Source organism: Stegostoma tigrinum, chromosome 1 (genome assembly GCF_030684315.1).
Source record: "Stegostoma tigrinum isolate sSteTig4 chromosome 1, sSteTig4.hap1, whole genome shotgun sequence".
Lineage (NCBI taxonomy): Eukaryota > Metazoa > Chordata > Chondrichthyes > Orectolobiformes > Stegostomatidae > Stegostoma > Stegostoma tigrinum.
In genome coordinates, this window is record NC_081354.1 from 51,194,255 (window position 1) to 51,218,025 (window position 23,771).

At 40.5% G+C, this 23,771-nt stretch overlaps 1 protein-coding gene across 2 annotated transcripts in view; it reads right to left on the minus strand.

The window, feature by feature from the left end:
* lrba (LPS-responsive vesicle trafficking, beach and anchor containing) overlaps positions 1 to 17,158 on the minus strand; it is an 856,602-nt gene extending 839,444 nt beyond the window's left edge. For both annotated transcript variants that reach the window (XM_048526975.2, XM_048526966.2), the window contains exon 1: positions 16,550 to 17,158. In XM_048526975.2, coding sequence (XP_048382932.1) covers positions 16,550 to 16,807 — 258 coding nt within the window. In that variant the 5' untranslated portion in view covers positions 16,808 to 17,158. The remainder of the gene's footprint in view (positions 1 to 16,549) is intronic.
* Between the last annotated feature and the right edge of the window lie 6,613 nt (positions 17,159 to 23,771).

Here is a 23,771-nt window from a genome sequence, read left to right on the forward strand (position 1 = left end):
GTCCTAAAATATTTACATTATATCCTTTAACTATCACCCCTGGAACTCGCCCACCATGGAAACATCCTTTCTTCATCTATCCTGTCTAGTCCTGTTAGAATTTTATAGGTTTATATGAGACTCCCCTCATTCTTTTAAACTTCAGTGAATACAATCTTAATACACTCAATCCGCTCATACATCCTTTCTGCCATCCTAGGAATCAATTTGGTAAACATTTTTATATTCCAGGTCGGCCTCACAAATGCCATGTATAATTGCAGCAAGACATCCATGTTCCTGTACTCAAATCTTCTCGCTATGAAAGTCACCATACAGTCTGACTTGCTTACTTTCAATGACTGGTGCATAAGAGGACAATAGCTCAATGAACATTGCCCTCTCTTAGTTTACAGTCATTCAGATAATAATCTGCCTTTCTATTTTTGCTACCAAAGCAGATAAGTTCACATTTATCCACATTAGACTGCATGTGCCATTCTTTTTACCCATTTGGCCTGTTCAAACTGCACTGCAAGATCTATGTATCCTCTTCAAAACTCACCCTTTCACCAGCTATGTGTCATTGAAAAAGTCTGAGATTCACACTCAGGCCCCTCATCTAAATCATTTAACACATACTGTGAACAGCTGTGGTTCCAGTACCAATCTCTGTGGTACCCCACTAGTCATTGCCTGCAATTTAGAAAAAGATCCATTCATTCCTACCTTTTCTCCCTATCTGCTAACCAATTGTCTATCTATCTCAAGACACTAGCCCCAATCCCATATGTTCTAATTTTATATTTAATGTCTTATGTTGGACTTTGTCAAAAACCTTATAAAAGTGTAAATAAATTAGATCCATTGGCCTCCAATCAACTCTACTAGTTATATCCTCAAAGAATTCTAGCAGATTTATCTATCATAATTTCAGTTTTGTAAATCCCTGCTGACTGTGACTGTGTCTAACACTATCAGTGTTTTCTAAGTGTTCTGCTGTAAAATCCTTGATAACGGACTGTAGCATTTGCCCCGTTACTGACATCAGACTTATTGGTCGCCCATTCCCTATTTTCTCTCTACCTCAGTTTTTAAATAGTGGGATTACATTAAATACCCACCAATGGGTCGGAACTGTTCCAGAGTCTAAACAGCCTAAGAGGACTACCAATCCACCATTTCTAAGGCCACTTCCTTAAGTACTCTGGGATGTAGACCCTAGGGATTTATCAACCATCAATTTTTCCAACACCCCTTCTTTCCTGATACAGACTTGTTTCAGTTCCTCCCTCATACAAAACCCGGTGTTCCCATAATTTCTGGTACATTATTCATATCCAGAGACGACGTCCTCCTGGCATTTAGTCTGTCAAGCCCAGTTAGTATTTTATCTATTTTTATCTGTGTTTTCTCACTAACCTCCTGTGGCTTCCCATCCACCTCTCTTACCCACACTCCTTTGTTTCTCACTGTCACATTCTTCATTTGATCCTCATCTCTTTGTGCTTTTCTGCCTATCTACCCCTCTGAAATTTGTGATAAGATGATTGATACCAAATGAATGGCAGACGTGGGATCTTAAAAACTCAGACTGGAAGTTTGTGCCACAGGGTATTTAATCTCTGAGGAATGGCAGAAGTAGTTTAACTCAGATAAATGTAAGGTTTTGAATTTTGGTAAAACAAACAAGGACAGGACTTATACAATTAAAAGTAAAGTCTTGGGTAGTACTATAGAACAAAGACACTTTGGGCTTCTGGTAAATAAGTGAAATTTGCACTACAGGTAGACAGAGTGGTTAAGATGGCGTATAGCATGCTTGCCTTCATTACAAAAGCTGGGATGTCACGTTGAGGTGTGTTGGCTTATTAAAAGAGGCATTTTTAAAACTAAAGTTTTTAATTTCAGTTGGGTAGCTCAGGAGAAGTAGCAAGCAGCGCCACTAACTGTAAAGATGCAAGTCCGGAGTTGGCAAAACCTGCAAGTTTATTTTAAATATAATTTTGATGCAACTATTAGCTTTCAACTAGTTGAAAGCTATCATGAAAGTGAAGCATCATAGGAAGTACGATTTTACAAGAAATCACTGATTTCTTTTTGGCATACAAGAGACTGCTTATGAATTTTTAGAAATGCAAACATGTAAACTTCAAAATAGCAGAAGACAGAGGATGGTAGTGGACGGTCGTCTTTCAGACTGGAGGCCTGTGTCCAGCGGTGCTACACAAAGATCAGTACTGTGTGTTCTTTTGTTTGTCATCTATATAAGTGGTTTGAAGAGAATATAGGAGGCATGGTTAGTAATTTTATAGATGACACCGTAATTGGTGGTACAGTGGACAGTGAAGCAGATCACTTTAGATTACAAGACAATCTTGACCAAATGGTTCAATGGGCTGAGGAATGGCAGGAGGAGATTAATTTGGATAAATGTAAGGTTTTTGCATTTTAGTAAAACAAACCAGGGCAGGATTTAGAAAATTAAAACTAAGGCCTTGAGTAGTGTTGTAGAACAGAGACACTTAGAGGTTCAGGTAAATAACTGAAATTTGCCCTACAGGTAGACAGGGTGGTTAAGATGATGTTTAGCATGCTTGCTTTCATTGCTCAGTCCTTTGAGTGTAACAAGTCGGTTGTCACGTTGAGGTTGTACAGGATGTTGGTGACACCTCTGCTGAAGTACTCTGTACAGTTCTGGTTGCCCTGTTGTAGAGAATTTAGAAAGGATTTACAGGAAATTGCCAGGTATGGAGGGTTTGAGTTTTAAAAACAGATTGGATATGCTGGGAATTTCCTTACTGGAGCATAAGAAGTTGAAGGGTGACCTTACAGGGTTTTCTAAAATTAGGAGAGGCATAAATAAGGTGATAGCAAAGGTTTTTTCCCCCCTAAAGTGGGGGAACGCTTCTAAGGTGAGAGGTGCAAGATTTATAAAGGACATGAGGGGCAACTTTTTTTAAAAACACAGAGTGGTTAGTATGTGGAATGAACCGCCAGAGGAAGTGGTGGATGTGGGTACAGTTACAAATTTAAAAAGCATTTGGATAAGTACGTGAATAGGAAACTATTTGGAAGGATATGGGTTAAATGCAGGCAGGTGGGACTAACTTAATTTGGAAAATGGTCAGCAAGAACTAGTTGGACAAAAGGGTCTGTTTCTAAGGGTCTAGGCCTGAAACATCAGCTTTTGTGCTCTTAAGATGCTGCTTGGCCTGCTGTGTTCATCCTGCTCCATGCTTTGTTACCTGTGTCTAGGCTGTACAACTCGATATCATGGGGTTCCAGAAACATAAGATTTCTCCTGTATAAGATAGGTTTACATCACAATATCATGGTCCAGTTTGTCTAAACTAAGTGGTTTATGATCTTGAGTTCCATGGAGTTGTTGGGAGGAAGCTTAAATTTATTGGTTGACAGAACCATACAAAAAAAATTCTCTCTGGTTTCTAATTGGTTCTTACAAAAAAATCTTGGACTGTCACACAGATCACCTAAAATTAGGTCAAGAACAGAATTAACAAAAGATCTGGAAGCAACCCACCTATGATGCATGAATTCACGCATTCAAGTGGAGGATCCGAAAATAAAAACATGACAAATATATGCCAACTGAAAACATAGCATACACCGCTTTCTTACAATGGTTGTAGCCTGAGCTACTCTATCAAATATCAACAGCATACTTACAATACAAACTAGGCAAAATTCTTTTTAGGTCTGCATTTTTATCTCAACAATAGGCATGGTATACTTCCCAATAATCTATGTAATGCCATTAACACATTTTTAAAAACTTAACTTTAAAAATATATTAAAATTCAAACTTCTACAAAGGAACTAAGCGAAAACTAGCCACAATTCAACTTTAGGCTTCACGTGAAGTCTATAACATGCACCTGTCAACCTAAACAGTTATAAAATCTGCACTTCTAGTCTATGTCTTATTACTTATCGTTTTTCCCTACCTCACCACTCCAACCACTTTGCTTCTCCAGAAAAATTAATTTCAATATTTTCACATGACCAGTTGTCAACCTGTTAAGGTCTTTCATTGTTTATTCTATTCTGTACTCTGCAGACTTTTACAGCATTTTGCGTTTCTATTTATTAATAGCAAGTCACAACAAACACTACAAATATATTTTAAAGTAATATTAATCTTGGAAATTGCAACGAAACTTCAAAAGCGCATTATTTCACAAAATATAAAGTGTACAGTTACTTCTTCGACTATTCCACCAACTAAACAATTTCTATAAACATAACCTTGACATGAACCATGGGCGTGGTTAATTAGCCTTAAACATCTTAAGCAACAGAATACAAAAGGAAACACAGCAACATCATCGGGGGTATAAACACTGATAAAACTTGAATAAATGAGACATTCAGCAACAGATAGGCTACAGTAAGAATTGGAAAGACACAATCTGTACAAAGGGAAGGATAGGTTCAGACATGCAATTGAAAAAAGATACCGTAGTAAAAAATCTCATTCAGACCTCAGCCAGAGTAAAATGGATTCACTGGTAAGGATTTAGAAGTTGAGGTAAGCTAGGCTTAGGGGCAAAAATAATGACAGCGCATCTTGTTGACTCATCATGACCAGGACAGAAGTCGCACTGACATTTGGCTTCACTGCAAAGTGTGAAAAGGAAGCAACAAAAGCGGCAGAGGCTGTTGACCTGGAAGATCACCAGCTCAGTGATCAAGAAATCCACAAAGTTGTCTCACATTATTGGAAGTAACAATAAAGGAAATGTAGTCTGCAACAGGCAATAGGTGGTCAACCAAGTTGTGAGCCAGAGGTACTCCAATATATGACCTTTGGACTTGAAACATACTTGAAAGTTTTATGAAATAACTGGGAAATGAAACAATAAAGATTTTGATCAGAGAAGAACAGCAGTGGAGGTGCAAATCAACAGCTGCAGCACCGCCATGACACTGGGAAGCCTGCATTATTGGAAGAAATGTCATGTGGCAGAAGGATAGCAGGAACAATATTCAAAAGCTTTTCTGGGCATTAAAAACAAGGATCACTGGATTTGAGTGAAAATATTGGAGGAAAAAACCTGCCAGGTGAATTAAAAGAAAGCATCAGCACTAATTCTATGGATAAAGATGATAAGTCTCATCCAGCATGGATTTCTATACAGTCTCATTTTAACACATATGCCTTTGCACAAACGTAAAACACAAGGAGACAGCAGTTATCATGCTCCAATACGTATCCAAAACAATGAGTCGGCAATGGAACAAGACTGATAGTTCATAAGACGTTTTCTTCTATTGACAAATGCTAAAATCACAACAGGCAGATTTCAAAGAAATTAGAGGGTTTATCACTCAAATATTGGATTAACAGATGCAAGTCAGATCTTTACAGTAAAGAACAAAATTCCCAATTAGATTTTTATATTCTGTGACTATTAGCAAGTCACAAGGCCAAAATCTTAAAATTTACATTTTTACTACTAGGTCTGACATGGGTACCTCCTATATTTGAAGAAATACTGTGCCCTCGCCAGTCTGTGGAAGATACATACAGGATGATGCACAGAGGTTTGTGTCATTTATTTTTTAAAACAATTCTGTTGTCAACACCTGTCTGTGTATTCTACAAGTTTAACTATTGCAGTACTTCAGAAATGAATGATTTATTTGTGTTGTGGTGTTATGCTTAATACAGGATTGATAATAATTGAGGACATTCCGCCTTTGTGCAAGTCAAATACCCCATATATCAACACAAGCTCAAAAGGTTTGTTAAGTATAGGCGATGTCAACATAAACTATAAGGTTGCTCTCTCATTACAGAAAGCTGCTTGGTGGTGGTTTAAAATGCCACAGGTGAAGGGCAAGGTTGAGAAGGTGGGACCTTCATGGTAACCTCAGCCATGAATTGAACCCATGTCGTGGCATCATTCTGCATTACAAACCAACTGTCCAGCCAATTGAGTTAGCTCCAGTGTGAGAAACATCCTCTGAGAAACTGCCATGTCCTTCAGAATCTCGTAGGATTCAATAAGATCACCCTTAATTCTACTAAAGCCCAACAGGTCAAAGGTTTAACCTGTTCAACCAAACCTCAAGGCCTCCATTCATTCCAAGATGTCATACAAGTTTACCCTTTCCTAAATAAAATAAAACAAAATTTGTATGCCGTACTCTTAAGTGTAGTCTCATCATTGCATTGTACTGTTACATCAAGATATCCTTACTTTAATGTCCATACCACTTGCAACAAAGGCCAAAATTCCAAATGCCTTCCTAACTACTTGCTGTGCTTGCACGTTAACTTGTGACTCCTGTACAACGGCACCTCTGTGACACAGTACTTTGTGGACTCCCTTCATTTGAATAACATTTTACTTTCCAATTTTTTTCCAAAGTGGACAATTTCACATTTTCCCCATTTTGCTGCATTTGTCAGGTCTTTTTTTTCTTTCCCCCACTCACCTACATTATCTATACGGCTTTACAAACTCTATCCTCCTCAAAATTTACTATCAAACTTACTTGTATTAGCAAAACATTGGCTAAATATACTCAGTTCCTTCAAAATTATTAATATTAATGATAATTAATTGAAGATCAAGCACTGCTCCCTGTAAGACTCCTTTAATTACAGTTGATACCTGAAATTAACCCACTTCTCCCAGCTCTGTCTCCTGTCAGTTAATCCTCTATCCATACTAATAGACTGACTCTCGCAGCACATAGGTAACAGTATCCATACCTCAAGAGGTCGAGGACGTGTGATAATATCTCTGAACAGGTTGGTTAGAAAATGTCTCTGTTAATACAATGTTCTTGCGGGCAATGTCAGAAAACACATGACACCAAGTTATAGACCAGCACGTTTATCTGAAAATGCAAGCTTTCAAAGCGCTGCTCCTTTGTTAGGAAAGTGTCACCTCACTTCAGAGTAGCACTCCAAACACTTGTGATTTCAAATAAACCTGTTGCACCATAATCTGGTGTCATACAACTTCTAACTTTGTCCACCCCAGCGTGATACCACAAAGTCCTTGTGGCACAGGGGTAACATCCCTATCACTGAGCTAGGAAGCCCAAGTTTAAGTCCCACATGCTCCACAAGTGGGGAATAACATCTCAACACAGGTTATAGGTTATTTGGAAACTATCCATGTTAATATTATCCCCAGTATCATGGGCTCTTATGTTGAATTGTAAGCTTTTATGTAACCCCTTCTTGAATGTACAAATACATTCCAATAAACGTGAATCTCCTTCATCCACCCTGATTATTACAGCCTCAAAGGCTGTAAAACACAATTTCCCTTTCATAAATCTATGTTGACTTGGCTCGATTCTATTATGATGTTTTAAAATGTCCTGCTATAAATTCCTTAATAATTGATACCAAACTTTTCCCAATTGTAAATGTTATGCTAACTGGCCTATATTTTTCTGCTTCCCTTCATTGATAGAAGTGTCATACGCACAGTATTCCAATCCATCAGACTTTTTCTGAATTTGAAAGTGTTAGATTACTAACGGTGGATACATTCTCTTGTTTTTAAGTCCTCAGATGAAAGTGATCCAGTCAAGAGGACCTGCAAGCCTATAGTGCATTCGTTTTCTTGAAAATATTTTCTCTAGTGTTAGTGAGTAAAGGATCAAGCACTGATCCCTGATCATTAGGTTAGACTCTTCCTTTGATTTGGCTTTGATTTTCTGTTAATCTTGAGATTTTTTTTCTCTTCTACTGCAAAGACAGACCCAAAATATTAGTCAAAGTCTCAATTTCCTTGTTTCCTGCTACCGACTTCAGTCTCAACCTCTCAGTGACTGATTGGGGAAACCAAGCGGAGGCTTGGGGACCACTTTGCAGAACATCTCCGCTCAGTTCGCAACAAACAACTGCGCCTCCCAGTCACAAACCATTTCCACTCCCCCTCCCATTCTTTAGATGACATGTCCATCATGGGCCTCCTGCAGTGCCACAATGATGCCACCCGAAGGTTGCAGGAACAGCAACTCATATTCCGCCTGGGAACCCTGCAGCCTAATGGTATCAATGTGGACTTCACCAGTTTCAAAATCTCCCCTTCCCCCACCGCATCCCTAAACCAGCCCAGTTCGTCCCCTCCCCCCACTGCACCACACAACCAGCCCAGCTCTTCCCCTCCACCCACTGCATCCCAAAACCAGTCCAACCTGTCTCTGCCTCCCTAACCTGTTCTTCCTCTCACCCATCCCTTCCTCACACCCCAAGCCGCACCCCCATCTACCTAATAACCTCATCCCACCTCCTTGACCTGTCCGTCTTCCCTGGTCTGGCCTATCCCCTCCCCACCTATACTCTCTCCACCTATCTTCTTTTCTCTCCATCTTCGGTCCGCCTCCCCCTCTCTCCCTATTTATTCCAGAACCCTCACCCCATCCCCCTCTCTGATGAAGGGTCTAGGCCCGAAACGTCAGCTTTTGTGCTCCTGAGATGCTGCTTGGCCTGCTGTGTTCATCCAGCCTCACATTTATTATCTTGGATTCTCCAGCATCTGCAGTTCCCATTTTCTCTCAGTGACTGATGTTTAGTTTAGCTGAACCACAGAAATTCTTTGTATAATTATACTTCTTGCTAGCTTACTCTCATTTTCCAACTTATCCTTTTTAAGTCAAGTTTAACTGGTTTCTAAAATATTCCCAATCCCTCAACTATTGCTGTTTCTTCTTTTCAAGCTATTGTTATTTCTTAATTAATACCCTGTCCTACAATGTAGCTGCTGGGGACCTGTGAACTTCCACCACTAGGAACTTGTTTTCTTTACTATTTCTTAACTCAACCTAGACTACTTCAGCATTCTGATCTTATAAACTCATCTTTTATTAACACAGCGACCTAACCTTCCAAAATGTCAAATATCTTTGAATATTCAGTCCAAAGCCTTAATCATTTTGCAGTCATATCTCTACAAAGCATATCATAACCACTTATTTCCATTTGTGCTATCAATCCATGTGGTTAGAAATGTAGCGTACAGATAAACAGTATTTGATTTCTTTTCCCATTTTTCCTTACTCTAGCCCGTTTGCTACTGTTACAGCTCTTTCTCCTCCGGTCCTGCTCCACTTAATTTTTTTCTTTTTGCTTTTAATTTTGCACTAATCAATGTTGCCACCAAAACTATGTTTCTCTCTTCCAGCCAGCAGCTGACTAAGTCTAATTGCCCAGCATCATGAGAATGCAACCAAACTGAACACATCATTGTGAAAGCAACAAAGGTGAAATGAAATTTCAACTCAACTTGTTGCAGATAAAAGAAAAAGGTGGCAATATCAATATTTGTTCATCCTCAAGAATTTGACACGATTTTTGCAATAATATTGGAAAGAGTCTAAAAACAAGGGAATCAAAGGAAGTCATTTATTTTAAAAGTGAATTACAGGTTAATAAATCACACTGCTCAGACCTGATGTGCAAATCTGCAAGTATCCCAACTTCTTGACCCACTTTACAAATAAGTATTGTAATATTATTTTGAATATTAGACAAGACCTAGTCAAATTCAATTATAAAATGCATCTGTCTATGTGCGGTTCACACATTCTCCCCATATCTGTGTGGATTTCCTCTGGGGACTCCAGTTTCCTCCCACAATTCAAAGATGTGCAGGTTAGATGGATTGGCCATGCTAAACTGCCCATACTGTCCAAGGATATGTAGGCTAGGTGGATTAGCCATGAAAGATGTGACAATGGGAACTGCAGATGCTGGAGAATCCAAGATAACCAAGTGTGAAGCTGGATGAACACAGCAGGCCAAGCAGCATCTCAGGAGCACAAAAGCTGCTTTGTTATCTAGCCACGAGAGATGTAGGGTTACAGGGTGGACCTGGGTGGGATGCTCAGACGGTCAGTGTGAACTCACTTGGTCAAATAGAATCCCTACAGTTTGGAAGGAGGCTATGATTCAAAACTTCGGTAACAGGATTTTTAAATGTAAAATGAAAAATGCTGGTGATCAAATTAAAAAGTTAACAACACTCACTGTTGTTTATTTCTGTTAATCAAACTATGCAAAATCTTGTTAATTGTTTTATAGCAAATTAAATCCTGCTATAGTGTCAGTAATAATCAGAACTGTTCATGCCGAGCTAACATTTCAGACATTCAGAAGAATGGTCACAACAAAAACTTTATTATAACACTGAGATAATAGAGCTCTACCTTTGAGACAGATTATAAACAGTCTCAGGCAGACAGAGTAAGCATACTTTAGATATTACTGGTGTATTATGGTAATTCTTCATATACATATTGTCCCAGGATTTACAGTAGAACTAATTTAGGCTGTTATCGTTCATTAAGAGTCAGCAAGCAACTTCCAACATCCATATGCAGTTAAATGCAAAATCAAGTTGCAATCAAGTCCTCCTCAAGCTTTGCTACACCCATAACTCAGATTCGGTATTCAAGCACATGAACAGCATGGAGTTTCAGCAGTTACTTACCCTCTAAAGATTCAAAAAAGATAGTTTGTACATTCATTCAACAACAAGTGAATCATTAAAGACATAATTGCTCATTTCAACAACTTCCCTCGCAGTGGAAATTTGCTTTAATAAATTCTGCAAACGTACAATGGTTACTATCATTCTTGTTGGATATTTCAATAAATTATTTTTTGAAAACTGTTTCTCTTCTCAACCTGTGTCTTTCCCTCTATTTTCCTTCTGTATTTGATTTTACATTGGCTGAAATATTTTAATTTGTACTTCCTGGTTCAAATACCGCAAACTTCAGAACTGCTTCTTCAACTGGTTCGTTGAAAGGCGAGCTGTAACTACCCAGATTCCACGTAGATTTTCACCTATTAGATTCAATCACTAAGTTGCTACTCAAAAGCCCACAAAAAGTTTGTGCAAAGGTGCAAGGAAAACAAACAGCAGGTTCTGTTTATTCACCAATGACCACAAAATCCAACTCATAGCCTCATTTTAATAAAGTCATATAGACAAATCGCAAACAGGTATGATGCAGAGTTTTTGAACTTGCATGGAAATCCACCATTACATCCCACAACTGCAGGTCAAAAAGGTTTGTTCAGCCAGCACAGAATGAAAAATTTCACTACAGGGAACGCCATTTGCCCAAAGTCAGTACACCAGTCACAAGTTGACAAATCTTAGCCTCAGTCATCTTCAAGTACATAGGACCAACCAATCACACACAACCCACCAATGCTGATAAGCTTCCCACAGGAAGAACCATCCCATCTATGAGCAAACCAATACAAAGAGTTTTGATTCTCTCATTTTCTTCAGATAAGAGCGGTTGCCATGGATAGCTGCATGGGCCCTAGCTATGCCTGTCTCTTCATGGGACTCATGGAACATTCCTTGTTCCAGTCCTATTCCGGCCCCCAACCCACACTTTCTCCAATACATCGATGATATCATTGGCGCTGCTTCCCTCTCTCGTCTGAAATTGGAAAACTTCATCAATTTCACCTCCAATTTCCACCTTGCCATCACTTTCATCTGGTCTATCTCTGACTCCTCCCTTCCCTTCCTCAACATTTCTGGGGGTAAACTGGCCCACTGATTCCCACAACTACCTGGACTATACATCCTCACACCCTGCTTCCTGTAAAGACTCTATCCCATTCTCTCAGTTCCTCCATCTCTGTCACATATGTTCAGATGAGGCCAACTTCAACAGGGGAGCCTCTGAAATGTCCAATTTCTTCCTCAAGCGAGGATTCCCCACCTCTATTGTCGACAGGGCCCTCAACGGGGTCCAACCCATCTCCTACATTTCCGTCCTCACCCCTTCTCTTCCCTCCTGCAACAGCAATAGGGTTCCCCTTATCCTCACCTACCATCCCACCAGCATCCAGATCCAGAAGATCATCAGATGCCATTTCTGCCACCTCCAGCAATATGCCACCACCAGACATATTCCCCTCCCCTCCCCTCCCTTGTCCGCCTTCTGCAGGGACCATTCCCTCCAGGACATCTTGATTCACACTTCTTTTGCCCCCATCACCTCCCCACAGCACCTTCCCCTGTAACCAGCGAAGGTGCAACACCTGCTCATTTACCTCCTTCCTCCCCAGTATCCAAGGGCCCAAACATACCTTGCAGGTGAAGCAACACTTCAACTGCACTTCCCAGAATCTAGTCTACTGCATTCGCTGCTCACAATGTGGTTTCCTCTACATTGGGGAAATGAGGTGTAGACTTGACTGCTTCGTGGAACACCTACATTCTGCCTGCAAAAAGTACCTGTTGCCTGCCACTTTAACACACCACCCTGCTTCCTGGCCAACATCTTAGTCTCTGGCTTGCTGCAGTGTTCCAGAGAAGTTCAACGCAAGCTGGAGGAACAACACCTCATTTTCCACTTGAGGACCCTACAGCCCTCCAGACTCAATACTGAGTTCAATAATTTTAAGGCCCAAACTCTCCAATGTCCCAGCCCCCTACCCCACATACCAGGCCTTGTTAACATATAGCCTGCTATTACACTCCCCCTGTTGTTAGTCACTAACAGTCCCCATTAACAACAATTCACCCTCACAGCCTGATCATTAGCAACTCCTTTGTCTGTCCAACTATCTTTCTCTCTCTTTGGGATCATTCCTATCGTTTACTCTGTACCCCACCCAACTCCCAATTTTCTGCATATAACTGATATTTTCCCAGCCACCATCAGTTCTGACGAAGGGTCACCAGACCCAAAACTTTAACTGTTTTTCCCTTTGCAGATGCTGCCAGACCTGCTGAGCTTTTCCAGCAACTTTGGCTTTGCTGCAATACACAGTTGTTACATACTCCATCATTGAAACAATGTGCTTTATTTAATCAATCTGGTTAGTTAATCAGTGCTTCTGCAAGTCTGCTGTCTGTAAATACAATTGCTGCAGGTATTGAATACGTGGTCAGCAACAAGCACTGGCCAAGTTCTGAACTTCCATAATTTTAAGAGCCCTACCTCAGAAACGCCAGTTAGTCCTCAAAAATGAATACTTTGCATTTACATAGCACCTTTCATAACCATCCCATTCACCCAAAGTGTTTTAAGCCAATGAAGCAGTTTTGAAGTACAGCTTATTTTACACACAGCAAGCTTCCATAAATAGCAATATGATACTAACGAGGCTCTCTGTTGGAGACATCGATTCAGAGATAAATACTGCACAAGACACCAGACAGAACAGCCTGGCTCTTCTTCATTAAGTGTCATACAATGTTTCACATTAACCTCAGGGTAAAAGGTATCTCAGTTTAACATTTCGTCTTAAATACTACATCACTGACAGTAGTGATCCATTGATAGTACTAGCATGTCAGTGTAGATTTCGTTTGTTCAAGGCTCTGGAATGATCAATAAGTGGTCACTGGGTGACTGACAGGCATAGGTTTCAACTTCACTTCATAAGCATACATTGTGAAAAGTGTAACAAAATAACAATGAGAAGGCATATTATCCCAATCAACCTGACCATGGAATGGATACACACTGCATTTCAGGGAATGATGATCGTACCAATTGGTTGCAATGTTTCGAAAGAAGTCATTGTTGTCTCTCTGCAATATATCTAGCATTGTGCACAAATGACAATTCAAATATATTCCTGGTTCATGTGAATTTCAAAACGGATATGATTGAAGAATTCTGGCCTGACTGAACTGAACTCATGGTAAAATGAATCTTTTCAGTTGTTTCCAATATGTAAAACTATCATTTCAATTACAGTGAACTGTGTCTGGGAGTCATACAGTCATAGCTGTACATGGAAACAGCCCCTGCAATCCAACTCATTTATGCTGACCAGATATCCTAAATTAATCTAGTTCCATTTGTCACCATATCCCTCTAAACCTTTCTTATTCATGTACCCATCCAGATACTTTTTAAATGCTGTAATTGAATGAGCCTATACACTATTTCCTCATTCCATAGGCGCACCATGCTCCGCATGAACAATTTGCCCCTTAAGTCCCTTTTAAATCTATCCTGTCTCATCTTAAATCTATGCCCTCGAGTTTTTGACTTTACTACCCTGGGGAAAAGACCTTGGCTAATCACCCTATCCATGCCCCTCATGATTTTATAAACCTCTACAAAGTCACCCACAGCCTCAGACACTCTAGGGAAAATAGCCTCAGCCTATTTGGCCTTTCTCTATAGCTCAAACCTTCTGCCCCCCCCCCGGCAAGATCCTCGTAAATCTTTTCTGAGCCCTTTCAAATTTCATGTCTTTCCTACTGCAGAGAGACCAGAACTGCATGCAGTATTCCAATAGTGGCCTAACCAATGTCTGTATAGCCACAACATAACCTCCCATCCCCAATACTCAATGCACCTTCCAATAAAGGCAAGCATACTAAACACCTTTTTTTACTATCCTGTCTATGTGTGACTCAAGGAACTACAAATCTGCATTCCAAGGTCTCTTTGTACTGTAACATTCTCCAGGACCTTACCATTAAGTCTAAGTCCTACCCTGATTTTCTTTTCCAAAATGCAGCAGCTCACATTTATCTAAATTAAACTCCATCTACCACTCTGCAGCCTACCAGCCCATCTGTTCAAAGTCCTGTTGTACTCTGAATTAACCTTCTTTACTGTCCAATTTGGTGCCATCTGCAAACTTATTAACCATACCTCCTATATTCACTTCCAAATCATTTATATAAAAGACAAAAAGCCAATCCCCCTGATACACTGCTGGTCACAGGCCTCCAGTCTGAAAAGCAACCCTCCATCACCACTCTCTGTTTCCTACCTTTGAGCCAGTTCTGTATTCAAATGTCTGGTTCTCCCTGCATTCCATGTGATCTAACCTTCCTAACCAGTCTACCATGCAGAACCTCGCCTTACTGAAGTCGATGTAGATCACGTCCACCACTCTGCCTTCATCAATCCTCTTCATTACTTTTTAAAACCTTCAAAAAAAAAAACATGATTTCCCATGCATAGAGCCATGCTGCCTATCCCTAATCAGTCCTTGCCTTTCCAAATACAAATTAATCCTATCCGTCAGGATCCTTCTAACAACTTGCCCACCACTAATGTCAAGCTCACTGGTTCCTGGCTTTTCCATACCACCTTTCTTAAATAGTGGCACCACATTTGCCAACCTCCAGGTCTTCCAGCACCTCACCTATAACTATCGATGATACAAGTATCTCAGCAAGAGGCCCAATCACTTCCCTAGCTTCCCAAAAAATTATACGGTACACCTGATCAGGTCCAAGGGATTTATCCACCTTTGTGCATTTTAAGTCACAAGTTTTAAAACACTAGGCTTCACTTTAGATGCTCAACTTACATATTGCTATCATATTGGTATTTGCACCAATGCAATATACTAGTGAATATATGCTTAAAATAGCATGTCAATGATTTATGTAATTTTCTAAGTTCATTTATGCCACTAGCAACAGTTAATGCTATTGAATTATCTGTCATCATTTTCACATCTTGCTCCAAATTTTAAGGTTATGGACCATTTAATAGCAACGTTATAAAAGAGAGTTAACATACAATTATTAATTTCCTATTATGGTTACACATACCATAGTTCAGTTGCGATTTTCCTAGAATTAGTATTGTAAACAGCAAAATGAAAACACTTCAGTTCTATTTTGTTCAATGAACATTTTTGATCAAAACAGAAACCTACAATGGAAACCTATTGGTGTACTAGCATTCTTTAAAACTCACAAAGACCTGTTAACTCTGATTTTTTCTTCACAGATGCTGCCAGAACTGCTGAGTTTTTCCACCAAATTCTGTTTTTATGCAAGAAAGACCTTAAACACATTAACAATCAGAATTTTGTTTTATGCACCCAACTCTGAATTACTTGATCCAAAACTGAAATCTTACTGGGGGTAATCATGGTACAAAACTGACTCTTACCAACACAGGAAATCAAAATTACCGTGGTGTTAGAAAAAACTTGTGATTGACACGCGCAACTATGTTGCGCAACTTATTACGAAATTGTAAAACTGTAGATTACCATCCAGGTAATGTTAAGTACAGTAATATTAATACCTTTTATATTAAATATTAATACACAGGGCAGCGCTGATGAGCTTCCCATTCAAATTGGGCCCAGGGACGAGGCGTTTTCCGAGTGGCCTCCGCAATGTTATCTGATACCATACACTGTACGCAAGACCGATAAACTGCGGTCGATTTTGTAATTTCACTTCCGCGTCTGCGATTCTCACAACCAGACGACATCAGGTGCTCATATCTTAGGCCGCGGGCAGAATCTTACCGAAGATTCTTCATATATGCAAAAATGCAACTCGCTAAAACCCAATCAAAGCAAGAAATGCTACAAGTTTCCTCACACTATTGCAGTGTGCAACAAGCAGATTAGGCTGTGTCAGCGTCAAAAACTTTCAACCTGGAACAAGTTTAAAGTACCAAAATACGATTAAGTAAAATAAAACACCCGAGAAATTAAAGTTTGAAACTTGAGAGCTTTAAAAAAAAGTCACAGCGTTGCAACTAACTCAGGTGTGGAGTGGGTTCGAATGAGGAACTGGAGTTACCGGGATCGCTCTCTTACCAGGTTAAATATGGTTTCCACGACGTCGCGATTGGTCACTTCACCGGCTTGCATTAGACCGGTCAGCACGGCGAATTTCATCCGGATCCCACGAATAGGTACAGGCGGGTTAAGGCCCAACGAGATAGTTGCATCGCCAGCTGGTGAGGTTTTGGTGCCGGAGGGGTGACCCCTGTCCGCCGCCTGCTCCCCTTGTACCGTTGCCGTTTGGCCTCCCCGGGAGTCGGGGAGCCGCGGATGTTCATCCTCGCTCGACATGGCGATTCACCCGAAGAGGAGACCGGGGGCCGAATATGCCACAGAAAAAAATACCACCGAGAGGCAACTTGAATTGGGGTCCACAAACAGGCACAGGCTCGGCTCGGGTGGCTCTACACAGAGCCTGCTCGAGCTGGTGACAGACCCTGCCGCTCGCTAGCCGCGCGCTGTTCCCTCTTCTTTCTCCCTTCCAGCTCTGGCAAATTCGCAGCTCGTGCAGTATCGAGTTCGGAAACGTGGAAAAACAACGGCCAGAAGTACGGTGCACTAACGGCTAAATTATTTTCCTCGTTCCCTTCACGCCGCCATGACAGCGTCGAACTCTAGCTCCTGACAGTGCGCGCCAGGCGGCGAACGGAAGGGATGTCTACTGCGCATGTACATCCGGGCAGGTGTACGGTCCAGCGCGCAGCCCAGGTAGATAGGGAGGTGTGTGCTTGTGTATAGGCATGGGAGGGGAAAGTATGCAAGGGCACAGAAAGAATGTGAAAGGAGTGTCAGATGACAGACTGGGAGAGGCAAATAATAGGAGAGAGGGGAAAGGACGGTCACGGACAGCAAGTGCCCTTCAGATTCTCTGCACGTCGACGGTAGCGCCATCTGCTGCGTGGGTAGATTTGCCCAACTTGGATGTTTTCATGTCGCAACAACTTTAGGGAAGTTTTTTTTCGCAAATCGTAATTTGTAAGCGCGGTCGTTTTACTGACAATTGCTGCAACTGTTGGAAACGTGAAATAAAAACCAGAAAATGCAGGGCAGTATAGATTACATCTGCAAAGAGAAGAGGGATATTATTTCAAATGTGGACCGATCATCAGAGGTTGAAGGTTTAAAACAGATGAGGTTGAGGGGTAGTGAAGCCGCACCTGGATTTATTCACAAACTTGAGGCATTTGTGAGATAACAGCCAATGTGAGGAGTCAACGAAAACAGTGGCACTTAGTAAATAGGGGAAGTTTTAGATTATCAAAATTTTGTAGGTTATGAAGACTCCAACACAAGTCTGTCAACGGTTCGCATACCGTTCTGACATGCGTTTATGTACCTTGTTATATTCACATTACAGTCCGGAGTCTCCAGAAATACTAAAATATTTATATTGTGTCTTTGACAGTGAAAGGATATCCCAGACGCTGGCAGCAAAGAAGTACTAAGGGTCTAATGCAGTAGACGTGTCATCTTTAAACTGAGATATTAAACACCTGCCCTCTTGAGTGAATGTAGTGACGTTATTTTGAAGAGGGACAGGGCAGTTTTCTACAATGCCCTACCCAATATGTATTTTCAAAACTATAATTGAAATGAACTGTTGAGAAGCATGAATCCATGAAAGAAATTTGGTAAATGCAGTTAGGAAAAAGCATAGAGATTGGCCAGGGCACAATTTAAAATGAAATAGAAGAGTTGACACATTGTGGAGGGAAGAATTTGAGGAAAAAGAGAATGCCAATGCTGAATAGCTTGAAATGGACATAATTTGTTGGAAAATTAAGGCTGGCGCAGAACAGAGACATATGGGAAAAAAACTGAGACAAGGATCTGCCATCAGATGGAGCACATATAATGATGACTAAACTGCTTCGGGCTATCCTAGGATCATAAGACCATAAGACATAGGAGTGGAAGTAAGGCCGTTCAGCCCATTGAGTCCACTCTGCCATTTAAATCATGGCTGATGGCCATTTCAACTCCACTTCCCTGCGCTCTCCCCGTAGCCCTTGATTCCTTGTGAGATCAAGAATTTATCGATCTCTGCCTTGAAGGCATTTAACGTCCCGGCCTCCACTGCACTCTGTGACAGGCCCACCACTCTCTGCCTGAAGAAATGTCTCCTCGTTTCTGTTTTAAATTTACCCCCTCTAATTCTCAGGCTGTGCCCACAGGTCCTAGTCTCCCCACCTAATGGAAACAACTTCCCAGCATCCACCCTCTCTAAGCCATACATTATCTTGTAAGTTTCTATTAGATCTCCCCTCAAGCTTCTAAACTCTAATGAATACAATCCCAGGATCCTTAGCCATTCATCGTACGTTAAACCTACCATTCCAGGGATCATCCATGTGAATCTCTGCTGGACACGCTCCAGCGCCAGTATGTCCTTCCTGAGGTGTGGGGCTCAAAATTGGACACAGTATTCTAAATGGGGCCTAACTAGAGCTTTATCAAGTCTCAGAAACGCATCACTACTTTCATATTCCAACCCTCTTGAGATAAACAACAACATTACATTTGCTTTCTTAATCACGGACTCTACCTGCAAGTTAACTTTTAGAGAACCCTGGACCAACACTCCTAGATCCTTTTGTACTTCTGCTTTATGAATTTTCTCGCCGTTTAGAAAATAGTCCATGCCTGTATTCTTTTTTCCAAAGTACAAAACCTCGCATTTGCTCACGTTGAATTTCATCAGCCGTTTCCTGGACCACTCTCCTAAACTGTCTAAATCTTTCTGCAGCCTCCCCACCTCCTCAGTAGTACCTGCCTGTCCACCTATCTTCGTATCATCGGCAAATTTCACCAGAATGCCCCCAGTCCCTTAATCCAGATCATTAATATATAAAGTGAACAGCTGCGGCCCCAACACTGAACCCAGCGGGACACCACTTGTCACCAGTTGCCATTCCGAAAAAGAGCCTTTTATCCCACTCTCTGCCTTCTGTCAGACAGCCAATCCTCAATCCAAGCCAGTAGCTCACCTCGAACACCATGGGCCCTCACCTTGCTCAGCAGCCTTCCGTGAGGCACCTTATCAACGGCCTTTTGGAATCATGAAAGGCATCGTAAGAAGATTTTCTTTCTTTTATCTTACTTAGATCAAAAAATTAAGCAGTGTTAGTATCTCTTATCTGAGTAGGAAGGCTCAAGGCCAATTCCAAAATTTTGATCTTATAATCTGTTTAACAATTCAGTCCAGTACTGAAGGAGAGGTTCAGTCTTTTGGATGTTATTTTAAAAAAGACCTCACTGCAGAATGGAGATTATTGTAATGTATATTGTATTCCATGGCTATTGTAAAAAAAACTCTCCCAACTTTTATCTTTCAAACAAACATTTATCAGGTTATTTATGTAATTGCTGTTTTCGTAACATTTCAGCACAATTTGTGCACAACACATTACAATAGTGACTATTTTCGTGTACAGCATTGCTTGTGAAGTTCTTTAGTAGGTACATGAAAGGTGGGGCAATAATGCAAGGTTTTAGTTCAATTTCACTTGACAAAATTTACTGATGCTTCAACAAAATCTTTCATATGTGAATTTCCAGTCCATCCCGATCTGCAAGATAGGTGGGGGTGTGGATAGACCTAAACAACATTTTTGGAATTGCTGTCTTTCCTGTGGTTTAGGAAGGAATACAGAGTATAGGAGCAGGAAATAGACCATTCAGTCCTTCAGGTTTTCTCCCCATTCAATATGATCATGTTTGATATTCCAACTCAGTACCCTTGTTCATGTTTTCTGTCCATATCCTTTGGCCTGAAGAACTATATCAATCTACATCTTGAAAATATCCAGAGTTCTCCATTTAATGCATCGTGGGAGTGCTGTCTCCAAAAGACTGCAACAATTTAGGAATCCAACCTTAATCTTATTAGGATAATTGCAGTTGGGAAATAGATTGGTACTGTCATCATTGCCTCCCTCCTGAGAATAGGAAATAAAAATGTTGCTGTTACTGTAAGTACTTAAAGGAAAATGTGGATGAATTGTCAGGCACAACTGTCAAAAAGATCATTGGAAAGTCGATGGCAATAAGTTACTAGGTCTAATGGCATGTAGCCTATAGTGCTCCTATTTGGTTTTATGAAAGGGAAGTTCTGAATAGTGATTTTGACAATGTGGCTAGTGGTACATCACAGTCAATAATGTGTCTCTGAGCCAAATGCTCTGGATTGATAGTCAAGGAATGTGCATTCATAGCATGGATAAACATGCTGAGTATCAAATTTATAAATCCTTCCAGTATAATCAAATGGCAGGTGTTAAGAATGTGGGATCCAACTGATCAGCCATCTGCAAAAGACAATAGCAAACAACAATAATATCTTACAGAACAGAACCCTGGGTCTTCTCAGACATCTGTTGTTGTCAATACCTTCACAACGCCTGGTATCTCAAGAGACAGAGGGAACTAATAATGGCAATAAAAGCAAAACAAATAGTTGGAGGAGAAATGTATTAGCGTACACAGAGGATTAGTTCATAAAAGATAGGTATAAATGGGGCATTTTCAATTTGGAAGGCTGTGATTTGTGAGAGGGAAGGCTGGCAGGTCAGTAAGGTGACAGATGTGTTGGTGATGGTGGTGTTTGGTAATAGAGATGTGTGGAGATAGTGAATGGGTGGTTGGGTAGGCTGACAGATGTGTGAGGAAGTGGGCTGGTAATTGGATGGGTGAGAAGTAGGTGTCAGGAATATCAGGTGTTAACGGTTGGGTGATTGGGTATCCCAGGTGGTAAGATATCCAAGATGTTGTGGTCAGACAGATGGAAATGTGAGAATGATTGGATGTCCAAAAAGGTAGAATTGTCAAATGTGTGCGTGTGTGTGCATGTGTTTAGTAGGGAGTAGTAGGAGTTTGTTGGGTGTTGAGATGGGGGAGAACATCAAGTGTTGTAATGTGAAAGGGTGGTCAAGTGTTAGGGTTTCTGTGTTGTTGGTTGAGTGTTCAGTGGGAGTTAGGTGTCAGATCTTTGGAGATGGAGTGTGAGTGTGAGTCATTTAGTGATCAGCTTTAAAGTTAGCCAGGAGTTGGCAAATATCTTAATTATTCTAACTTCCCTCACTAGCTATAAAGGCCAGTAAGTCAAAACCCTCCACAGTTCCCAAATTTGAGATCGGTACTTCTCCAGAGAGTTCCAGTTGTGGGGTAATTGCTCATCAGAAGTTTTCACTTCGTGGGCAAATTTCATATAGTCAGTGTTCCAGGACTTTCGAGAGGTCCTGCAGCACATCTGTCAGGTTATGTCTCGTCTTTGACAAGAGACCGGAAGATTGGGTCCTTACTTTTGTCGAATCTCAGTTGTGCGTAAATTCATAAAGTACAAAATTGAATTTCATAATAATGAGTAGTTAGAATCCAGGAATAATTGAGAATGTTCATGTCAATTTGTCAGTCTGATTCTATTTGATAGATGTGATAGTTCAAGAAGTGTCCAATGGGAAATTAATTGAAAACTGTAAGTTTTCAGAGGCTATCAAATGTGGTGTCTCTCACAACACATTGCAAAAATACAGATGGATGGTATCTAATATAGTTTTGCAGAATATTAAACCAAAGTTAGCATTAATGGTTTTGTTCTCAAACTAGGTGAGGGGAAGAAAACACTATTATTAGAGGCAGTTCTAGCTGCACTGCTTTTCAGATTATTTCAATTGCATACAAGGAGCATGTGCTTGAAATTTACTGATCAAGCAAAAGTAAGGAGTTGGCAAACTACAATGATTATAGTTAATAGTTTTAGTAGAATATACACAGAAGAGTAGAATGTTGAAAAATAGTTTTTAGGAATAGTGTCATCAGGTGAGAGAATTAAAGTAGTGTGAGGAAGGTTTAGCAACAGATTCTTGGAGGAGCAGCAAGGAATAGATACATGCTGAAGTATGTAGTTGACCCAAGAGCCCAAAGGATTTGTATACTGGGTCAAATTTTATGGGCTTGGCCTTGGTCGAAAAGCAGATGGGTGGACCTGTAAAATGAAGTATCATGTCATTGGTAGCACATCCACTACAAACCTGCAAATTCTTACCATGATTTTACAAGTAGAATGGGAGAGTGATAGGTACACTGCCTAAAGAAACCAAGTCATTATCAGACAACATACCTATGTGAGGAGCATAGCTGGAGCCAGACAGCAGAGTATGAGCGTAGCCTACGTAACTTGCCCGTGGGCTGTAAAGCCACAACCTCTAATTTAGCCTGTTTTGGGTGGTAGACAGTAACTGCTAAGCATGAGGTTGACGTTGATGGTTAAGCAGGCAAGTTGTCTTGCTGATTCATCTCCCAAGAATCCAGCCTGTGTTACAATCTGTCTTCCCAATTAAGACTCTACGTGGGGTTGCTACTTAGTAATCTGCAGATAGCCAGTTACTTGGCTATATAGGGCTGGAAGTGAGGCACAACAATACATTGCCCAGCATCTTCCTAGAAGTGGGGATTAATGTTTTATAGGTTCATGATATGACTTATCAAGTAATACCTTTTACTGAAAAATGAAACCGAAATCCTGCAGAATTTCCTGGAAATTAGAATGTCGGTCAACATCTACAGGGAAATCTGCTAGAACGTCTTCAGAAGAGGTTGGGATATCATATTTGTTCATACAGTCTGGCCATCTGTTGATTTGCTCATCCATGTGGGTTTGGGTATCACGCTTTATTCACAAATCACGTGTAGGCTGAGATTTTTTTAATATGTTCCGTTGTTAGGATGTGGCCGGCATGTATGCCAGTGCCCTAGATAATGTATCCATATTTATTAATTGCTGAAAGGGCAGAAATTAACATGTTTGCTGATTGTGTAATATGACCTCCCTTTATTTAAAGTTTTAATTCTGTGTTTACAGCAGATAATTGAAGGGAACAGGAAACACCATTGTAAATGCATATAATGAATACAAGTTATGGATAAATTTTTAATTTGACCATCAATTGCAAAAGAATAAAACCCATAGAGTGACAGTACAGAACATCTTGCATCAAATTCAACCATAAGAGTCAAAGGCATCAGGGAAACAGAGATGTGAGTAACAAACATTAAGTTGCCATGAACTCTTCAATATTAAGCCATGATGTGGAGGTGCCAGTGTTAGAGTGGAGTGGACAAAATCAAAAGTCACACAACACCAGCTTGTGATTGCAAATAAACCTGTTGGACTATGACCTGGTGTCATTGTGACTTCTGACTTCAATGTTAAGGAACTACAAAATGGAAATGAAGTTATCCCTCAGCCATAGGGCAA